General features: G+C 52.5%; 1 protein-coding gene across 3 annotated transcripts in view; it reads right to left on the minus strand.

Annotated features, from left to right (window-relative positions):
- Positions 1–20,679, minus strand: part of L3MBTL1 (L3MBTL histone methyl-lysine binding protein 1) — a 61,652-nt gene that overhangs the window by 32,692 nt on the left and 8,281 nt on the right. For 2 of the 3 annotated variants that reach the window (XM_060123044.1, XM_060123045.1), the window contains exons 5-18: positions 18,246–18,334; positions 17,649–17,753; positions 16,654–16,789; positions 16,224–16,315; positions 14,813–14,964; positions 12,695–12,771; positions 12,082–12,167; positions 11,788–11,898; positions 11,196–11,310; positions 10,308–10,407; positions 9,929–10,126; positions 9,789–9,838; positions 5,092–5,249; positions 4,598–4,660 (exon numbers count right to left, since the gene is read on the minus strand). In XM_060123044.1, coding sequence (XP_059979027.1) covers positions 4,598–4,660; positions 5,092–5,249; positions 9,789–9,838; positions 9,929–10,126; positions 10,308–10,407; positions 11,196–11,310; positions 11,788–11,898; positions 12,082–12,167; positions 12,695–12,771; positions 14,813–14,964; positions 16,224–16,315; positions 16,654–16,789; positions 17,649–17,753; positions 18,246–18,334 — 1,532 coding nt within the window. The remainder of the gene's footprint in view (positions 1–4,597; positions 4,661–5,091; positions 5,250–9,788; positions 9,839–9,928; positions 10,127–10,307; positions 10,408–11,195; positions 11,311–11,787; positions 11,899–12,081; positions 12,168–12,694; positions 12,772–14,812; positions 14,965–16,223; positions 16,316–16,653; positions 16,790–17,648; positions 17,754–18,245; positions 18,335–20,679) is intronic. The other variant, XM_060123046.1, reaches the window with a different exon arrangement.

Raw genomic sequence — 20,679 nt, forward strand, 5'->3', positions numbered from 1 at the left:
CTTCAAAATACCTGCTGTTGCTGTGCCCACATAAGGGTCAATCTTGGCACTGCGAATAGTAAATAAGCAGACACCGAGGGCATTCCCACGTGCTGCAGGCTGAGCGCTACCATGTTACCTATGAGCTATTCCTGAGAAGCAAGGGGCAGCGGGGAAGGAAGAGAGGAAGAGAGAAAAAGAGAGATGAAATCTGAATCTAACCAACCTCTGCACCTGACGTCCAGTTTATAAGAAACACGGGAGAGTGGACCTAGTTAAACGACAGCACGAGGAAGCAGTGAGACAGATCTAGAAGTTCACATTCACCAAGACTGTTTCCAATGTCACACACACACAAAAAAATTAAAAAAAAAAAAAGGAGAGGAAACTATTCTAGAATAGAAGATATTTAAGAGACATAACAACCCAAACCAACTGTGTGGACCTTGCTTGGGTCCCGGCTCAAAAACACCAACTGCAAAAGATACTCTGGGCACGAGCAGAGAAATTTGAATACAGGCTGGGTATTAGGTGATATAAAGGAGCTACTGTCCACTTGTTCAGTGGGATAACAAGGTTGTGGTTATGTGGAGAAAGACTTTAGTTTTTAGAGATGCGTGCTGAAGTAGTCAGGGGTGAAATGTCATGATGGCCATTATCTACTTAAAACTACTTCATCTGGGACCTCCCTGGTGGCGCAGTGGTTAAGAATCCGCCTGCCAATGCAGGGGACACGGGTTCGAGCCCTAGTCCGGGAGGATCCCACGTGCCGCGGAGCAACTAAGCCCACGAGCCACAACTACTGAAGCCTGTGAGCCTGGAGCCCGTGCTCCACAACAAGAGAAGCCACCGCGATGAGAAGCCCACGCACCGCAACGAAGAGCAGCCCCTGCTCGCCGCAACTAGAGAAAGCCCGCGTGCAGCACCAAAGACCCAATGCAGCCCTAAATAAATAAATAAAATAACCTTTCTTAAAAAAAAACACAAAAAAACCCTGCTTCATCTAAAAATAGGTGAAGCAGGGCTTCCCTGGTGGCGCAGTGGTTGAGAGTCCGCCTGCCGATGCGGGGGACACAGGTTCGTGCCCCGGTCCGGGAAGATCCTACATGCCGCGGAGCGGCTGGGCCCATGAGCCATGGCCGCTGAGCCTGCGTGTCCGGAGCCTGTGCTCCGCAACGGGAGAGGCCATAACAGTGAGAGGCCCGCGTACCGAAAGGAAAAAAAAAAAAAAAAAAAAAAGGTGAAGCAAATAATTGTTAATTCTCCGGGATAGGGAGATGGGTAGGGAAAGGGAGGGGAGAAGCCCATTGTGGGAGGGAAAGAGATGCAGACAGCCAGGGCGGGAGATGGGGCTAGGGGTGGGGTATGGTGAGCACAAGGGCCTTTTCTCTCAGTGGGTGGGCCTGGCTGGGCTGCGGAGCCTCTGGGCAGGAGGGCCATGTGGTTCCTGGTCCCACCATTTGGCCTGAAGAATCCCCTCCTCTGGGTACTGGGACCCCTTTTTTGAAAAGGTATCATCCCTCCTATGCTCCCTCCTTAAGAATCATGGCAAACAAAACACTTCTATGGTGTTTCTTATATGGCCAACACTGTTCTTAAACACTTTTCGTATATTAACTGATTTAATAATTCTCACAACATCCCTCTGAAGCTGTACCAGTATTAATTACCCCCATTTTACAGGTGAGGAAACTGAGGCAGAAAGACTAAGGAATTTGCCTTCATCACATGATGCTGGGCCAGGCACACAGCAGACTTCAATAATTATTTGCCGAGTAAATTAAACAAATACATGAGAGCTACAATAAAGGTGACAAAGGGAGGACTGGGCAGACTTTTCTTAGGCCCATCAGTGCCAACCACCAGACTGAACAGACTACCCCTAAGACCATCTATCCGATATGCTCTAATTTCTCACTCATGCAGCATCCCTCTAATGAACGGTCTGCGTCCTGGCTGGAAAGAATCCTGACTCATGTCCCTGAAAGCATCAGTTCAGCCAGAGAAAGCCCATTCCTTGGAGCACGGTCCTCCCTGGGGAAATGTATGACATGGACCAGATCCCGGAGAAGGTAATCCTCAGACCCTGTAAAGGTCCTCCTCCACCCTGAGACTCTATTTGATGCCCGTGGGCCACCAGCACACCTTCCCCGCTTTTGCCATTGCTTTTTTGTTTCACAGATCATGCTGAACTGAGATACACAGCAGATGTTCCTGGGAGAGATAGACCTTTTCCTAAAAAGGGGAGGATGCCCAAGGATCAAACTCTGGGGTGATTCCACAGCTGGCTAAACCACTGCACTCAAAGAGCGTTGATTTGTGACCTGCTGTCACCTACAGGAAGATCTCTAATGGGTGTCACGTGCTTCTGCTCTGTCTCATTAAACACATGCGGTGAAGACTTGGTGGAAGACACAGAAAGCTTAGTTTTCAAATGTACAAGTTGTGTGAGGCTGGAAAGCCCTATGAATATCAGAGATGACAGAATCAAGATTTAAAACAATGAGACTATGAAACCAACGAGAGAACATTTAATAGGGATAAATGTAAAGTTTTACATTAGGCTAAAAAACAACAAAAAAAAAACAAACCCCAGTGGTACAAGGAACACACTGGAAAATTTGGTTAGACTATAATAGATAATTGACAGAAAAGGCACTTGGGGGACTCTGATGAACTCCAAACTGGTGTGATGTGGCTGTAATAAAGCTAGTGCAAACTTAAGTTTTGCCAACAAAAACATAGGGTTCAAATTTGGAGAAGGAGAAAACAATGCAAATGCCCACTAACAGAACTGTGGGATTTTCATAAAACAGAGCACTGCTCAGAAATAAAAAGGAGCTAATTGCTGGTGTACACTATAACATGCACGAACCTGCAAAACATTACACTGAAGAGAGACAAACGCAAAAGAGTACGTGCTGTATGATTCCACTTATGTGAAGTTCAAGAACAGGTAAAACCAATTTATGGTGCTAGAAATGAGAACAGTGGTTGCCTATGAGAGCTGACGAAAGGGGCCAGGAAAGAACTTTCTGGTATGATGGAAATGTTTTATATCTTGATTGACATGTTGGGTTCAGGGTGTATACAGTCCACAAAACTTGTAGAACTGTGCTTTTAAGATGTGTGCATTTCATTCATGCATATTTTACCTCCATTAAGAAAACAAAACATCTAGGTGTCAGTTCATAGGTTGTAACAAAGGTCCCACTCTGGTGGGGATGCTGATAATGGGGGAGGTTGTGCATGTGTAGGGGGCAGGGGGTACGTGGGAACTCTCTGTACCTTCCTCTCAATTTTCCTTGAACCTAAAACTGCTCTAAAAAAAAATAAAGCCTTTTTAAAAACAAAAGCATCAGACATACAGGGGAGCAGCAGCCCAGTGTGTTCTGTGTTGGTCAGACGGCATCTGAAACTTGGGGCATAGACACATTCTGATAAGAAGATCATCAACCAGAAGGCAAGCACCCAGAGTGGGGAGGAGTTTGGGAGCGCCACCACCCAAGGGTCAATGAAGAAACTGGCTGTGTTGGGCCTGGATAAAGAGATTCTTCCAGGGAAAGAGGAATATACTTCTTTCTCCTGGGCACGTGACCTGGAGGTGGCATCTATGGGGAGCTGAAACCATGCTCTCTTGGGTTAAGGGGGGTATGTGTATTCTTTGGAAGGAAGACCTAAACGAACTGAAAGGTCCCTTCCAATTTCAAACTCTACGAATTAGGCGAGTCACGATAAAGCTCTTTATTTGAGGACAACTACACATTGAAAGCCAGAAACACCATGGATTGAGCTCTCCCTGTATCAGGCATGTGGCTATAGTGATGTGATCTGTATATTACTCTACAGCATTGGTAGATAATAATATAGATGCTGATGATATAGTTACACTAGACATTCTGGTATAGTGATCCACTCATCATTTCCAGCGCTCACATGGCCCTGCAAGGCAGTCATCATTATACCCATTTTACCTCTATTTTTTTGGCCATGCTGCATGGCTTATGGGATCTCAGTTCTCCAATCAGGGATTGATCCTGGGCCATGACAGTGAAAGCACCAAATCCTAACCACTAGACCACCAGGGAACTCCCCACCTCTATCTCACGGATGAGAAGATGCAGACTCAAAAGAGCTCCAACCAGCAGAACTACGATTCAAATCCACCTGTCCACAAAACTAGTGGTCTTTCACCTACAGTTCACTGCTTCTCAACTGTGGTAAGCTTCTGGGTCTTAATTAAGTGCGTGTTAGGATCCTTGCAGTAAATGGCAATAGCTGTGCCAGTCAAAATACACTTTAATTGACTGCCATTGAGGAAGCTAAGTTTGGAAAACAGAAGTTCGAGCAGAGAGCACAATTTCTGTTGTGAATGGAATCCTGTTTCCAGGATGGTTTCCCTTCCTGAGGACGGTCTGAACAGAGGGTTTGGTTCCCAAGCTGGGCCATGGTGTGTACCAGATTTTTCCCAGAGACGTGGGTCACTATGACTGGTCCCCCTAGGTGGGACGACAGGGGGCCCTCTCTAGCTGGGGGCAGTGCTGGGGAGGGCTCCTGCATCCTGCTATCTCAGCGATGGTGACCCTCCTCTGTCCCCACCCTGCGCTTTGCACCTTACCTCATCTTTGAAGAGCTGTGCTTGGTCCTCACAACCTGTCAGGGTCTGAACAAAGCCGAAGACCTTGGAAACCAAAGAAGACGTGTTGCCAAGGCGACGGGGCTTGGGAAAGGAGGGAGGAGGCCGGCCTACCCGGCCTTGGTGCCTCCTGGGCTATGGCAGTGTTGCTTTTTCTTATCAGCCTAAGAGGATCTTGCATCTCTGTGCTGCTGAGTGAGCAAGGTGGGGCCCCTTGCTCCCGAGGCCCAGGCCTGAGCCTGTCTCTCCTGCTAGACTAGCAGCACGCCCTCCTCCCCGTGCACTAGGATGGGCCTATCAGACAGTCCCTCAGTTCCCCCCAAGGCCCCCACTGAGCAGCTGGGAGGGACTGTGGACCGCAGGAGGTTGAGTCAGGAGCAGTGTGGGCCTCTGCCCGACAGGGGCCTTTCCTGAGCCCTCCTGCCAGGGTGCGGCGAGGGCAAAGCAGAGGAGGAGGAAGAGGGAGGGGTCCTCACCTCATTGATGGTCCACTTGGCGACTGTCGAGGCCGAGATGCCCGCCACTCCTGGTAGGAGCTTGCGGTGCTGCTCCCAGCACGCTGACAGTGACCGGTCGGGGTGGGCCGACAGGGCCGACATGAAGAGGGACTGGTGCATGACGTCAGTGGTCAGTGCTGGAAGGCAGAGGCAGAGGCAGAAGCAGAGGCTGGCGGCCAAGGCCGAAGGCTAACCTGGTCTCTGAAGCCCGCTCATCCCCAGGCCACCTGAGAGACTGGCTGGCAGAGTGGGCAGGACCATGGCCCCTTTCGGATAGCCCTGCAGAGCCAACAGGGTGATCCAGATCTCCTGCCTCCTCATCCAGGGCTCGCCCCTTGGGGTAAAGTGGGTTCCTCACGTTACAGACTGTGTAGGATGACCCCACCCCCATCCTTCTGAGGCTGCATCACCCTGGGCCCTTCGAGGATGCTCTTCTCTCCTGGATCTGCTGCAGCATCCCAGAAACACCACTAGATACCTTGCATCAAAACGGCCCCCAACATCCAAGCAACCTCAGCCCGGACATCAAAAGTCCATTCTGGGGCTTCCCTGGTGGCGCAGTGGTTGAGAGTCCGCCTGCCGATGCAGGGGACACGGGTTCATGCCCCGGTCCAGGAAGATCCCACATGCCACGGAGCGGCTGGGCCCGTAAGCCATGGCCGCTGAGCCTGCGTGTCCGGAGCCTGTGCTCCGCAACGGGAGAGGCCGCCAACAGTGAGAGGCCCGCGTACCGCAAAAAAAAAAAAAAAAAAAAAAAAGTCCATTCTGCTTGTCCTTCTTTTCCTAAGTCCTTCTGGGCCCCCATTCTTGCAGCCTCAGGGGGATCCTGTTTGCGAATCAGGATCAGCCTGCCCAGCCTGACACGCACCTGCTACCTGCTGCCTCTGTCTCAAGCTCCACTCCTCCCCACTACGTCCCCAGCTGGGTCTAGTTTATTCTCTGCGCACCAGACCCCGGTCTACTCAGGCACATCTGGGGTGACCCCTGACCCACTCGGCATGCTGCCTGTCCCTCTGCTTCCTGATCTGTTCCTGGAACCCCTGGCTCCCGACTGCAGCCTCCAAGCGGCTCTTCGATTTGGTGAGTGACCCTGTTCTACCTGGCTTCCTCTTTGGCCAGGCTTGGTGGCTGTCTGCTTGGACTTCATCTACTTCTGGCCACTCTGGCAAACCTGGTCCCTACCCACCTTACCTGCCTTGGATGGGCCACAAGGCCACTGTCCCATGGGGCTTGCCCTGCCTCTGCCCAGAATCCAAGACAGCTGGCTCTATCCTGTTCAGGTGGTAACTCTAGACTCTCGTGAACGCGGCCCCCCACTGCCCTCCGCTTGCAGGCCCACCCTGCTCATCACATTGTCCTTGCATCCCTCCTCTTCGCGTAAGCCTTTCACCCTGACTCCTTGCACCTCACAATCATCCTCAGAGTCTCTGGGATCCCGTTTCCAGCCCCACTGACTGTTCTTCTGTAACTCAGCCTGCCTGCGGCCTCTCTGCTCATCAGCCCAAACCCATTTGGGGTGCACCCCGGATCTCCTGTGACAGCCACTGCCACCAGCGCTTCATTTACCTGCCCTCAGGTCTGGCCTCCTGTCCAGCAGGTGCCCCTCTCGGAAGCCCTGTGTCTGGTGCTCCATGTACGCTGGCGAGGAATCTGGGAGCTGTGCTGCTCCGTATCTTTCCTCCCCAGAGCACAGGACAGGAGCTTTTGCAGACACCCGTGATATCTTATCTAACTGCAGAACATCTAGCTGCAGGTCAGAAACAGCTCCTCTTGTTCTTTTTTTTTTTTTGGCTTAAAAGCAACAGAAATGTATTCCTCACAGTACTACAGGTTGGAAGTCCCAGATCAAGGCACCAACAGATTCGATATCTGGTGAAGGTCTGCTTCCTGACCCACAGGCTGCCATCTTCTCACTGCGTCTTCACATGGCAGAAGGGGCAAGGGGTCTCTTATAAGGGCACTAATCCCATTCTCAAGGGCTCCAACCTCATGACCTAATCACCTCCCAAAGGCCCCACCCCAAATACCGTGACACTGGGGATTAGGTTTCAACATATGAATTTGGGGGGGGATACAAACGTTCAGTCTATAGCACTATTATTATTGGAGGTTAATAACAGTGTGCTGAATAGGCACTGCGGAAAGGCAGGGGAACCACGGTGCGGGGGGCAGTGGGGTTAATGCAGTATAATAGAAAACACAAACTGGACTCAGAATCAGGAAATGGGGTTAGTTCCTTACTAACTTGCTCTTTAGTCCTGGGCAGGTCATTTAACATGGGCCTCAGTTTTTCCATCTGTAAATAAACTGGTTGGGTAAGGAAATCACTGTTGTTTCCTCATTCCTTCCAACAGCTGACACTCATGGGGCGTGAATGGCCCTGCGAACAGAGTGAGCACAGCTGAGGCCTGTCCTCTCCAGGCGGTCTCCCCCAGGGAGCTGTTTCCCAGCAAACCCACAGGGAGGAGGTCTACCCACGGATGCCTGAGAAGACTCCTCCAGAACGAAATCCAGAGTGACAAGTGTCCCCTCTGGGAGAGCCAGATGGTGGAATGGGGAGCTCTGCCCAGAGGTCAGAGGCCTGGGCTCTGTCCCCCTTCTGTCCCTGAAGTGCTTCAGGCCTTGGGTGAGTCCTTCCCGGTCCAATCTGGGCAACAGCCTCAGTCTGTGGGAAGAGTTCTCAGGATAATTCTGGAATGAACACAGTAGGCAAGAGCCCTCTGGCAGTCAGAACATGGAAGCCAACAAGGTGTACCAGGATGGGATAGGAGAGGTGCCCACGGCAGTCCCATCTCTGAAAGTCCCCACTCTGAGGGCTGGGAGGCAGGCCAAGACCCGCCTCACTCAGGCCTGAGGCTGCAGGAATTGCCTTCTGTTTCTACCAAGAGGAAACAGTATGGAACAGCAGCAAGAGGGAGTCAGGCAAGACATCAGGACTAATGATTCCCGCAGGTTATCGAGCACTTCACATGGACCACCTCATTTGAGCCTCTCACCACCTTTTAAGATTGGCACTATTATTATTAGCATTTTACAGATGAGGAAGCTGAGGCTCGGAGAGATGGCTTCTGCTCAAGCTGTCACAGCATGTAAAAGGCAGTCTGCCTTGAGGTTGTGCTTTAAATCTCTGTGCTAATACTGCCCGGGTTACAGAGACTGTTCCTGAAGAACTGGAATAGCCTGGGTCCTGCCCAGAAACTGTGCATTGATCCAGGTGATTTCTCAAGGTCTCTTCTTGCCTTAAAGTGATGTGCATTCAGGGAATTCCCTGGCGGTCCAGTAGTTAGGACTCTGTGCTTCCACTGCAAGGGGCCCAGGTTCGATCCCTCGTCGGGGAACTAAGATCCCGTGTGCCCCCAGGCGTGGCCAAAAATATTATCTATCTAACAAAAAAAATGATGCGCATTCAACTCAACTGAAACAAGGTCCCCAGCATCCCTGCTGTGTATCAGGACCTATGCCGGTGGCTGAAGATATAGATGAGTTCATCACGCAGTGGAGGGCTCAGTCACCTTGTCCCTCCCCTTGGAGCCATGGGCTTGAGCTGTGTCCCATGCCCCTTCAAATTGATATGTTAAAGCTCTAATCTCCAGTACCTCAGAATGCCACTGTATTTGGAGAAAGGGCCTTTAAAGAGGTGATTAAGTTAAAATGAGGCTGATAAGGTGGACCCTAATCCAATCTGTCTGGTATCCTTATAAGAAAAGGAATTTTGGAGACATGGAGAGACGCTGGGGGCACACAGACATAGAGCAAAGACCATGTGGGACACAAGCAGGAAGGTGGCTGTCTGTACACCAAGGGGAGAGGCCTCAGAAGAAACCAAACCTGTTGACCCTTTGAGCTTGGGCCTCCAGCCTCCAGAAGTGTGGGAAAGTACACTTCTGTTGAAGCCACCCTGTCTGTGGTACTTGGCTGTTGCCGCCAAGTTAAGACAAAGGAGGTGGAAAAGTGAACTGACGTGTGGGTCAGATAATTTACGTCTGTTGTACCAGCAGTGATAGCAGGAGAAGTCAGACCTGAGTTTGAAGCCCAGCTCAGCCCCTTATGAGGCGAATGACCTTGGGCAAATGACCTCACTCTACCAACCTCTCACTCCTCTTCTCTCAGGAGAGAATGACATCTATGTTACAGACCACTTGTGAGAGTCAGCAACGGTATAGGTAAAGCATCTGAAATGGTGCTGGGCCCATAGTAGGTGCTCAATAAACAGCAAAGTAGCCACTATTATTTCAGGTAATTGACACCGGAAAGGCAGATATTATTCATGTTTTCAAATGAGGAAACTGAAGCTCAGAGATGTTAACTAAGTTGCTCAAGGCCACACAGCTAGAAAGTGAGAGCCACGGCCTCCCTCCCTGGAAGCCTAGATTGAGAAAAGCAGAGCTGGAGGCATCATCCCACCTTACAGTGAACCAGAAGTCCAGAGAGGCTCTGCGTCTTTCCTGGAAAATCACAGCAAAACCAGGGATGAAAAGGGGCTGGAATCTGAGGTCACTCAAGGCCCTACCCTGTGGTCTTGCCACTGCTCTGTATCCCCAAGTATCTCGAATGCAGAGGTGGCCTGCCTGCCAGCTTCTCCGGCTCTGGGCACCCCTGGTGACTCCTCCCACCAATTACTAAGTACTCATTGTGAACGCGGCGGAGGACACAGGAATAAATGGCCCAGGACTCACTCGGGAAATCTTCCTGTGGGATCTTCTGATACTTTGGAGGGCGTCCGATCCTGGAGAGAGAGGGACCAAGTCCATGGCAGGGAATCAGGGCCTGGGCTGGCCCAGGAGGACTCGAGGCCCTGCACCCTTGCCCTCCGCACCGGCTGTGATGGCGAGGCTTCTTCCTTAGGGAGAAGCCCGAGAAGTTCCTCTTACGGGCCAAGGCCTCCGTGTCGGACAGCTCTGCCTTCAGCCGGCTCTGGTTCCTCTCGGCCAGTGGGCAGCCCGAGAGGCAGTGGTGGGCTGTGAACTTGCCTGTGACGTGGCCAGAGCCATCACAACCAGGAGTGGGGCACTTTCTGGAGAAGAAGAAGGCTTAAGATGGGCTGAATCTGATAGTTCCCACTTAGCTCTTCCCAACCCTGGCCCCATTAGGAGAGCGGCTGGGTGGGCCCTGGTCGGCCACCCACAGTGGGTATAAAACAGACCCTCTCTGAGCAACAATGCCCGAGGGTCTCTTAGCAGGAGCCCTTCACTCACCGGTGGTGAAAGCTGTACTTGGAGGTCCTGGTCTGTGGCAGGCTTCGACAGCTGAGAGGGGGACAGCCCCCAGGGGAGGCAGAGCTGGGCTCTCTGGGTCCTGGAGGGGCAGGAAGAAAAGGGTCAGCACAGGGCCCTGGCGGTGGGGGCGGGGCTGGGAGAGGAGTCATGCAGGGCAGGGAAGGTCAGCTCCCTGACTAGGAACCAGTTCCCCAGGTGCAAGGGGCCCTGAACCAGGCTGGGACACCACTTCCTGGGTGGATATGGATGTCAGCCCCTCTTGGGGGAATGAGGGCTTGGCTCTCATATTCTCTGTGGAAACCTGCAGGCCATACTCTCTGGAAGGAGGAGAACCCTTGGGGAGAGCACCTCAGGGCCGGTGTGGGCACAGCTGCCCGGAAAGCCACATCAGGCAGGTTTGCATGTTATTGTTTCTCAGTTTTACCCCCAAGACTTCGGTGACCTTTTTTAGGCTCTGCCCATGCGCAGAGAACAATCAAGAAGAATCAACACCACATTGAAACAGACGTGGGTGACCTCTAACCCTGCCTGCTGAGGGGACCAGGATCTGATTGAGGGAGCCACACTGCAAACACAGCGCATGCTCGGTGTGGCTCTGCTACTCGCTGAGAGAACTCCCCAGGGGTACAACTACCTCCTAAGCATATGCTCCCAAGTGAGCTTGGCCCTTCACACCTCCAGGCTCCACACCCAGCAAACTGGGGAGGCCAGAGGCACTGCTATGTGTAGCAAAGACCCCTGAGGTGGGGAGGATGAGGGGCCCCAGAGCTCACTGTGGGCATGCTATAGAAGGGGGAGGGGTGCCAGAGCTCGGGGGCAGGGCCAGGCATCAGGAGGAGAGGGTCAGAGGGCCCCAGGGATACACACGGAGAGGAGGCTGCAGGGGGTGCCCCGTCTTGGAGCACCAGCCCGCGGGGTGGATGTCAGGGTGGTCGGCATCGATCCAGAAGTCGTAGGCGTGACTCCAGCCATCAAAGTGGAGCTGGGGAGGAAAGACCCTTGGAGGTCAGGTGCTCCTCGTGGAGCCCAGCTCAGCCGGGAGGTCCTCCAGGCTCCAGGAGGCTCTCCCCATCCCTGGGGCCCGTCAGAAGCAAGATCCTGGATTGGAAGAACCAAGGGGCCCACCCCACAGTAGTCTGTCTTGGCCACCACACTCCCCAAGGGTTTCACCCTTTAAGTTAGTGGCATCTCCCATCAATCCTTGGATAGGACAAGGATCATTAGGCCCATTTTATAGGCTCAGAGAGGGGACGTGACTTGTCCAGACTCACAAAAGTAAGTCACAGATGAGGCCAGACTGAGACCCAAGATCTTCGGCCTCAGGTTTAGAGCTCCCTTCCCTGCAACGCACAGCCTCCCTCAAGTCTGGCTCATGCCATGCCCTTGACCTCAACCCAGCCTACAGGAGCCCTGCCCAACTGGCCTGTCCACTCCCCCAGCCCAAGGAGCCCAGAGCCACCTTTATCCGATGGTCCTCAACATCCTCCACGCTGGCCACACGAATTAGGGCTGGGTTCCTGCGGTCCACGGCCTCCAGTTTCATGTTGACCAGGAAGCTGTGCGGGGGTCGCTGCGGGGGGACAGCAGCCTTCAGGCCGAGGCCCAGCTCAGCAGAGCTGAATCCCCAAGAGGGGAGCCCAGGTGCTGTGCCTGGGGAAACCACAGCCAAAGGGGGAGGCCAGGGCCCTGTCCTGGCTGGCCGAGGGCTCCTCGCCTTCCTGAGCTCAGCTCGGGGCGGGGAGAGATGACTCACCACCTTGAAGGCCCAGGCGGGCACAGCAGAGGCCCCAGTTTCTTCCAGATATTTCTCCCAACAGAAGCTGTCAGGGTCTGGGTAGTCTGGAGGAGAGGATGAGCGCAATGTCTAGGCACCCAGGTGTACTGGGGGAGCTCTCCCCTCCAAGCAGGACCAGGGGCATGGAAAGGACAAAGGCCCGTGGACAGGGGGCTCCTGAGGCAGGGGGGTACCAGGCAGAAGCAAGCACACCACCTCACAGCTCACAGGACTTTCTGGGAACCCTGGCCCCTAGCCCCCTCCTTGGCTCTGCTGCTCCAGCCCCGGTCCCATCTGAACCCCTACTGCGTGTGGGCCAGCGTAGCACCCCGACAGGGAAGGATACACTTTCGTTGCTCTTGACTCCTGCTCCCTTGCTGAGAGGGGGGTCAACTAACTTTCTTCCCTTCAACCTTAACAGAGTCAGGGTTTAACAGGCCTCTGCTAAGATCAGAGGGTTCTCAACTCCCAGGCAAAGAAGCTAAGGCTCCAGGCCACATCTGTCCCCTCCCCCTGCCCCCTAAAGACCCAGCTAATGAGATACTGGTAGGGGACCAGGGAGAGGGGGGCTTGGCTCAGGCTGCAGGGTCACCTTGTGGAGGGGTGAGGGGCTTTCCTTGTTTCTGGCACCAACCCACTGGGTGGATGTAGGGGCTGCTGGGATCACACCTGAAAGGCAAGAATTATGCACTGTCCCAAGAATCAATCTTGTGAAAATGACTCTATTACCCAAAGCAATCTACAGATTCAGTGCAATCCCTATCAAATTACCAGTGGCATTTTTTACAGAACTAGAACAAAAAATCTTAAAATTTGTATGGAGACACAAAAGACCCCGAATAGCCAAAGCAGTCTTGAGGGAAAAAAAACGGAGCGGGAGGAATCAGACTCCCTGCCTTCAGACTAGACTACAAAGCTACAGTAATCGAGACAGTATGGTACTGGCACAAAAACAGAAACATAGACCAATGGAACAGGATAGAAAGCCCAGAAATAAACCCACACACCTATGGTCAACTAATCTATGACAAAGGAGGCAAGGATATACAATGGAGAAAAGACAGTCTCTTCAATAAGTGGTGCTGGGAAAACTGGACAGCTACATGTAAAAGAATGAAATCAGAACACTCCCTAACACAATACACAAAAATAAACTCAAAATGGATTAGAGACCTAAATGTAAGACCAGACACTATAAAACTCCTAGAGGAAAACATAGGAAGAACACTCTTTGAAGTAAATCACAGCAAGATCTTTTTTGATCCACCTCCTAGAGTAATGGAAATAAAACCAAAAATAAACAAATGGGACCTAATGAAACTTAAAAACTTTTGCAAAGCAAAGGAAACTACAAACAAGACAAAAAAAAAACCACTCAGAATGGGAGAAAATATTTGCAAACGAATCAATGGACAAAGGATTAATCTCAAAATATATAAACAGCTCATGCAGCTCAATATTAAAAAAACAAACAACCCAATCCAAAAACGGGCAGAAGACCTAAACAGACATTTCTCCAAAGAAGACATACAGATGGCCAAAAAGCGTATGAAAAGCTGCTCAGCATCATAATTATCAGAGAAATGCAAAGCAAAACTACAATGAGGTATCACCTCACACCAGTTAGAATGGGCATCAACAGAAAATCTACAAACAACAAATGCTGGAGAGGGTGTGGAGAAAAGGGAACCCTCTTGCACTGTTGGTGGGAATGTAAATTGATACAGCCACTATGGAGAACAGTATGGAGGGTCCTTAAAAAACTAAAAACAGAATTACCATATGACCCAGCAATCCCACTACTGGGCATATATCCAGAGAAAACCATAATTCAAAAAGACACATTCACCCCAATGTTCACTGCAGCACTATTTACAATAGCCAGGTCATGGAAGCAACCTAAATGTCCATCAACAGACGAAGGGATAAAGATGATGTGGCACATATATACAATGGAATATTACTCAGCCATAAAAAGGAACAAAATTGGGTCATCTGTAGAGACGTGGATGGATATAGAGACTGTCATACAGAGTGAAGTAAGTCAGAAAGAGAAAAACAAATATCGTGTATCCACGCATATATGTGGAACCTAGAAAAATGGTACAGATGAACCGGTCTGCAGGGCAGAAATAGAGAGACAGATGTAGAGAACAAATGTATGGACACCAAGGGGGGAAAGTGGCGGGGGTGGTGGCGGTGGGATGAATTGGGAGATTGGGATTGACATGTATACACTAATATGTATAAAATGGATAACTAATAAGAACCTGCTGTATAAAAAAATAAATAAATTAAAAAAAAGAATTATTCACTGTCCCAGAATGAAACTTCAAGGTCCTAAATCTGCTATCCTATGAGATCATGGCGACAGGGCACACCCTCATGTTACTTCTGAGTGAGAGTGAGACAGATGAGGTGAGAAAGTCAGAAAATTCCAAGAGTAACTAAAAACTCTAACAGCACCTTAATATCTCAGGGACAATCATGGGTCACAGGGGTTTGCTCATCTTAACCTTGGTACTTCTGGATGAAATATTTAATTGCCGTCATAATTAATAAGTGATGTAGATCAAATCCACAGGGCAGTCAACTGTCCCCCGAGCAATATGTCAGGGCTGGGCTGGGTCTATGTGAAGCCTCCCACCCCCGCCATCCCCTCCCCATCCCCGTCCCCAACCCCAGGGCCAAGTCTGGGTCCTCCCACTACCAGTAGTCATAAGTGTCATCCCAGTTGTCAAAGTGCACCAGGAAGCGGCTGTCCACCACGTCGGTCACACTGGCCACACAGATGAGGGATGGGTTCATGCGGTCCACGGCCTCCAGCTTCATGCCCACCTGGAAGCCCAGGGGTGGGGGACTCTGGGGGCAAGAAGAGGGGCTGCCACGGCCAGGCCCAGGCTGGCTTGTGCTGGCCCAGGACCCACCGGCAAAGGAAGAGGAGTAGGTTCCCTGGGGGTCATGCCTGGTGGGTGGGCAGGGAGGAGGGCAGGACAAAGAGGCTGAGAAAGAGGGTCCCTCCAGGGCAGAATCACCAACCTCAGCCCTGAGCCACTCAGGAATTTCTGGCCTCCAAGGGACTCTCAGAGGAAGCCTGACTGTGGCAGAAGATGACTGACTAACACGAGGCTACACACTCACCCAAAGAGTCTGCCAGGTTGAGCACAAGCCTCCCCTCCCCAGACAAGCCTGGCCCAGCTTGGGCTGAGGCAGGTGGGTCCACAGAGGGGTGGCAGAGAAAGAGGAGTTGACATGTGAGGCAGGGAGCGGCGGGGGCAGGGCAGGGAGGCACCTGCCACGTGTCGGGCATGAACTCCAAAAACCATCACCTCCCTCAATCTTTACCACAGCCCTAGGGAGATGGGTATTATCACCCCCATTTTATAAATTAAGTGACTTGCCCAGGACCACAAAGCTGGCCAATGGTGGGGACAGGACTTAAACAGTTTGATTTAAAAATCTGCATCCCCCGTCACAATAGCTGGTAGAAGCCCACCGGTCACACGGGAACCTGTAAGTATGATCTCTGGGGCTGGACTGGGGCTGGGGGTACCTGCCCGTTCCTGGACAGCATGGTACAGCCCCTGGCCCACGGTGACCCTGGGCTTTCCATATGGTAACAGTTGTACTGGGAGTTCCCTATGTATCTCTCAAAGCTTTTGCTTGGGATTAGGAGAGATTTTAGCTGCGGGATAAAGTTGCCGGCTGCCTTGAACAGAGAGAAAGACAAGGGGTGAGTGTTGGAACCAAATGGGAAAGCCTCAATGTTGGTCAAAAGGAAGGAAAAAGCCACTCCCACAATACAGGCTTGGACCTGACACCAAGAACTGCAGAGAAACCCAAGCCAAAAAGAAGAATGACACCTCAGTGCCCAGGCTCAGAGGGGGATGTGCGGAGGAAAGGATTTCAGCGGTAGGGAGGAGGGAGGGAACTGGGGGACCCCATAATCGGCTTCCTCCTCTGGCCCTGGGCCTGCCCAGTGGGCCCCTCCCATCTGGTGAGGACCTGAGCCCAGCTGGGGGCACCAGGAGATGAGTGCTTGTCTGCTGAGTCAGAGAGCCTGGCCGGCTGCAGTGACTCTATCCTGGGAGGCAAATGTCCGCTCACTCAGGGGCACTCACGTGGCTCTGGCTCACAAACAGGTGCTTGGGGGCAGCCTGGGTTCTTGTGCTGCGCAGGTAATGGCTCCAGCTGAACTCCTCCTCCTTGTAACCTGGGCCCCTCGGGGGGGAAGAACAGAGCACCGTGCAGACAGAGGCTGGGCCATGGCGGGCGCACCCCACACTGAAGCAGCAGAATCAGGCAGGCCTGAGGACCCCACAAGCCTCGAGAACCGCCCAGGGAACCCCTGCCGAAGCAGAACACAACCTGGGTGGACGTCCGCTCAAAGGACAAGGGCAAAGCAGAAGCCCTGGGGCCGAGGCATAGCAGGATGAGATGCAGAGAGGCTGGCTGTGCAATGGGAACAGGGAAGGAGCTACCAACAGGAAGGGGTGGGGGCAGGTCTGGGAGGCTCACTGTCTCACTGGGACCAACCCAGCTAGGCCTTACCTTTGGGGGGCTGCAGCTTGTGCCCCGTCTTCTCGAACCAGCCAGCGGGATGAATGTCAGGGGAACTGGCATTGATCCAGAAGTCGTGGCACTCGGAATACCCATCGAAGTGCAAACGTAGGCGGTGGCCACATACCTGGCCCCACGAGGGGGAGGGAGGGAAGCAGTCGCTGCACTCCCCTTCCCTCACCTCTCCTGGCCCAGCCTGGTGTCTCAGGGGCTCTGGTGCTAGCAGGTTCCCCACTCCACCTCTCCTCACCCCCAGGTTTCCCTGCATCCTGCACTTTGCCCCACACCCTCCCATCCTGCAATGAGGATGGTTCACATACTCATGAGCCCTGAGCTCTGGGCACAAGACAGGTAGATTCTAAGCACTCTCTGGCCCCTCTGAACCCTGGATAGAATCCCAAGGGCAGTGACCAAGGCTCAGGCCTGCTCAGGGCCCCCAGGGACCTTTCCTTCTGCTACCTTCTCTCACTGCTCAGACCTCAGCAAGCTGATGGCGGCTCCTTGAGCACGGCGCCCTTGAACGTGGCATTCCATGCCTCAGTGCTTCCGCTCGCTTTGCCTCTTGTGCCTGGAACATCCTATTCATTCACAACTCATCTCTCGAGACTCAGCAATGGAGGCCCTTCCTCTCTGAAGCCGCTCCTGTCCCCTCAGTGCCCCCCTGCTCACATCTGTCATCTCCCCTGTGGGCTGTGGCCGTTTATCTGGCTGATTCCCACACAACGGTGAGCTCCTAAGAGGACAAGGACCTTGTTGGACTCGAGCCACCATCCCCGCCCTCAGGAGCGCTCCTCCTCAGTAACATCACCACCCCGACCCTTCGCCTGATTTCTGTCCAATGTTTAGCTTTCTGCGCCTTCCCCTCCCCTTTCTGAGGGCAGTGCAGTGCCGCCCTCATCTGAGTCCGGGCCCTCCGTGCCCCTGGCTGGCTCCTTCAAGCCATCCTGAGAGGCATCACCAGGATGGGGGTGCCAGCCTCAGCTCACCTCAGCCACGGTGAGGATGAAGTACATGCTTGGGTGCTGAGGGTCGATGCCTTCCAACTTCATGCCCGGTTTGAAGCCATTCTTGTTATGAGTGACCACCTGGTACTGTCAATGCACAGATGGAAAAGGGCTCAGCTTCCCTCCAGCCTCACCCTTGCTTAGTGCGCGCGGGGCAAAGGAACTGCCTTGGGCTCCACCCGCCCAGCACTGCCAAAGGGGTGACTTATTTGGGCATCTTTAGTGCAGGGATCCAAAGCAGGACGGACTAGCTCCTAGGTCCCTCGAACAATGGATTTCGGGGCTCTCTCTTACCCAAGTCATGGAAAGGTCAGAATTGATTAGAAAGCACCAGAACTCAAAAGTCTGCAGGCCCAGGGATGGGTGAGCCTGGGTCCCACTCCCCTATTTCTTCCCACCGAGGAAGCCCCTTACAGGGAGCCCTTTTCTGCTCTGGGCCCCTAACGAGTCTTTCCACCTTCCATTGTGCAAGTCCTTTGAGGGATGTCAGACACAGAAAACACCAGAAGGCGTGAGTTTGGTGGCGAGTCCCTGGACTGGGAAGACAAGCTCTTCCTAGGAGGAAAGTATGTGACTCACGTCCTGGAAGAGGCTGACGGGGGCAGTGATGGCCTTCTGTTCCTCAAGGTAGGATTCCCACGACCAGCCTTCCTTCTTCTCCCCGGAGGCTGTGGGCAGGAGACAGACAGGCTGACCCCTGGGCTGCTCCTCAAATACCATCTTCCAACCCAACTCTACCTTAACCTCCAAAACAAACTTTTGTCTGTGATTACGAGCTGCCCTCTAGTCCCACTCAGCCATGAGGTGCCGCACACAGCGGGCTGTACCAAATTCTGTCCGCCCCGTCCCACCCCAGCCCACTGTCAGCAAAAGCACTTCGGATTCGGGAGTGACTAACAGAGGTTAGAGTCTCAACCACAGAGGCACGAAGCTGCGTGACAAATCCTGAGCCAGAGGACTTAATCACAGCAACACCTAAGCTCACCGGGAAAGAAGAGGAAAAAGAGAGATGGGAGGAAAACGTGCAATGAGGAAGAAGCAGAAGAGACCACACAGAAAGAAGAAACCCCCTTTTCCCGATTCTTCTTCCTCTCAGCACTGACTGACAGGCTCACACAGAGACAAAATGTATGTATGTGTGCTTGGCGTGCCCACAGAGTAGAGAATGATTGATTACACACACACCCCCCAGAGTGCACACAAACACACACTCACACACACGTACTTTGGTCAGAGCCTACAGCCCTCGGAGTCTCCAGGTCCTGGGGAGGGGGAGCTGAATCCCCCTGTGGGACCTTCAATTTAGCCTGAGATGGAGTCCTGGCCTCCAACACAGAAGCGAAACATCCTTTAAAGATGGGAAAAGCTGGCAACATGTAAGGTAAGCTCCCAACGTCAGCCTGAAAAAATTTGCCACAATCAATTCATATCGCTTGGGTGAATAGCTCCAGCTTCTTCTAGAAACTTCCGTGCCTCAATTTTGTCATCTGTCAAATGCAGATCACTTTGTCTACCAGAGAGGGTCATCAGGAAGAGCAAGTGAGATGCTGTGAGTTAAAGATCCTTATGAGATGCTGGATCCTTCCTAGGTCTCCACGAAGGCCGTCTGGTCTGGACTCTCACTCTGCCTAGCTCTGGCTCGCCTGGCAATTGCTCTGGGTCATTCTGGTGTGGAGTGGTTTGTCACTCAGGAAGAAGCTTTTTCCTTAATTGGAACGTACATGGCTCCTAGGAGCTGCCTAAGTTCACCAGTCACTCCGCTGAATCTTGAGATCCCAACCATCTAACCCAGATGGGCCAAAGCAGGTATTTTCTTCACCAACAGATCAACTAAGCCAGGAAACTCTGAGACCTACACCGACACAGCAACCTAGAGCACTGCTCTTCCAACTCCCCTTTGTCCAGAGTGAAACCTGGGTCGCCCCTTAGAATAGCGGTCCCCAACCTTTTCGGCACCAGGGACCGGGTTTCGTGGAAGAGTTTTTCCATGGAGGGGGGTAGGGGGGATGGTTCAGGTGGTAATGTGAGCAATGCGGGGGTAAGGGGAGCGGCAGAGGAAGCTTCGCTCGCTTGCCTGCCATTCACCTCCTGCTCTGCAGCCCAGTTCCTAGCAGGCCGAAGACCGGACCGGGGGTTGGGGACCCCTGCCTTAGAACACATCACCCACTACAGTCCCTCAAGAAACTCTCACTGTTCCCACTCGGTCCTCATCTGGACTTACGGTGTGGGGGAGGGGCAGGGAGGAGGCTTCAGGATGCCAGGCTTAGCATCACCTTGCTGTTTCTGGCCACTGGCATTCCACATCATCCTGCATAATACCTGTTTTTTCAAATCACCAGTACTATTTACCAATCCCTTTACAGCACCCAGTTCTCTGTGGATGACATCTAGCTTTTTGTCTCACTCTTCCCAAACTATAACACAAGCCAAGGAGCTGATTAGCTGTCAGATTCCTCATCTCAGGCACCTCGGCCCCGCCTTGGCTCTTTCATTCCAAGTTCATTTCTCTTTAGCCATACTCCCACATGGCCAAGCTCTAAGCCCCTCATGCCATAGTAGAGACCTCTGACGTCTTCACCTGCCATCCCTCACACTCCCATCCTTACCCTCCCATCCTCCCTGCCACTTCCCTCCCTGGGCCTTTATTACCTGGATTCTCTCATAGTCATAACGCGTCTTTACAGTTTACCATCGCCCACCACTTCCTTCTACCTCAACCATTCCTTTTATCATGTAGGGGTACCTCCCATGCACCATGTCTGGTGCCAGAAACTGGGGGTACAGGGATGGTTCAGAAACTTCATATACATGGTCCCCTTTAATCCTAACATTGTCTGGACATGATAGGCAGGGCTGGTAGTAATCCTTTTCACAGATGGGAAAAGAGATTAAATGTAATCCACTAGAGAGAGGCCTGACCACTAAACCTTTTAGTAATGACTAGACTCCCTCCCTGACCAAGCCCCCAGCCTCCTCCAGTTTCCTGCATCCTTTTTCCATGGTGAACAACTGG

The sequence above is a fragment of the Lagenorhynchus albirostris genome, chromosome 15 (assembly GCF_949774975.1).
Source record: "Lagenorhynchus albirostris chromosome 15, mLagAlb1.1, whole genome shotgun sequence".
In the NCBI taxonomy this organism is placed as follows: Eukaryota; Metazoa; Chordata; class Mammalia; order Artiodactyla; family Delphinidae; genus Lagenorhynchus; species Lagenorhynchus albirostris.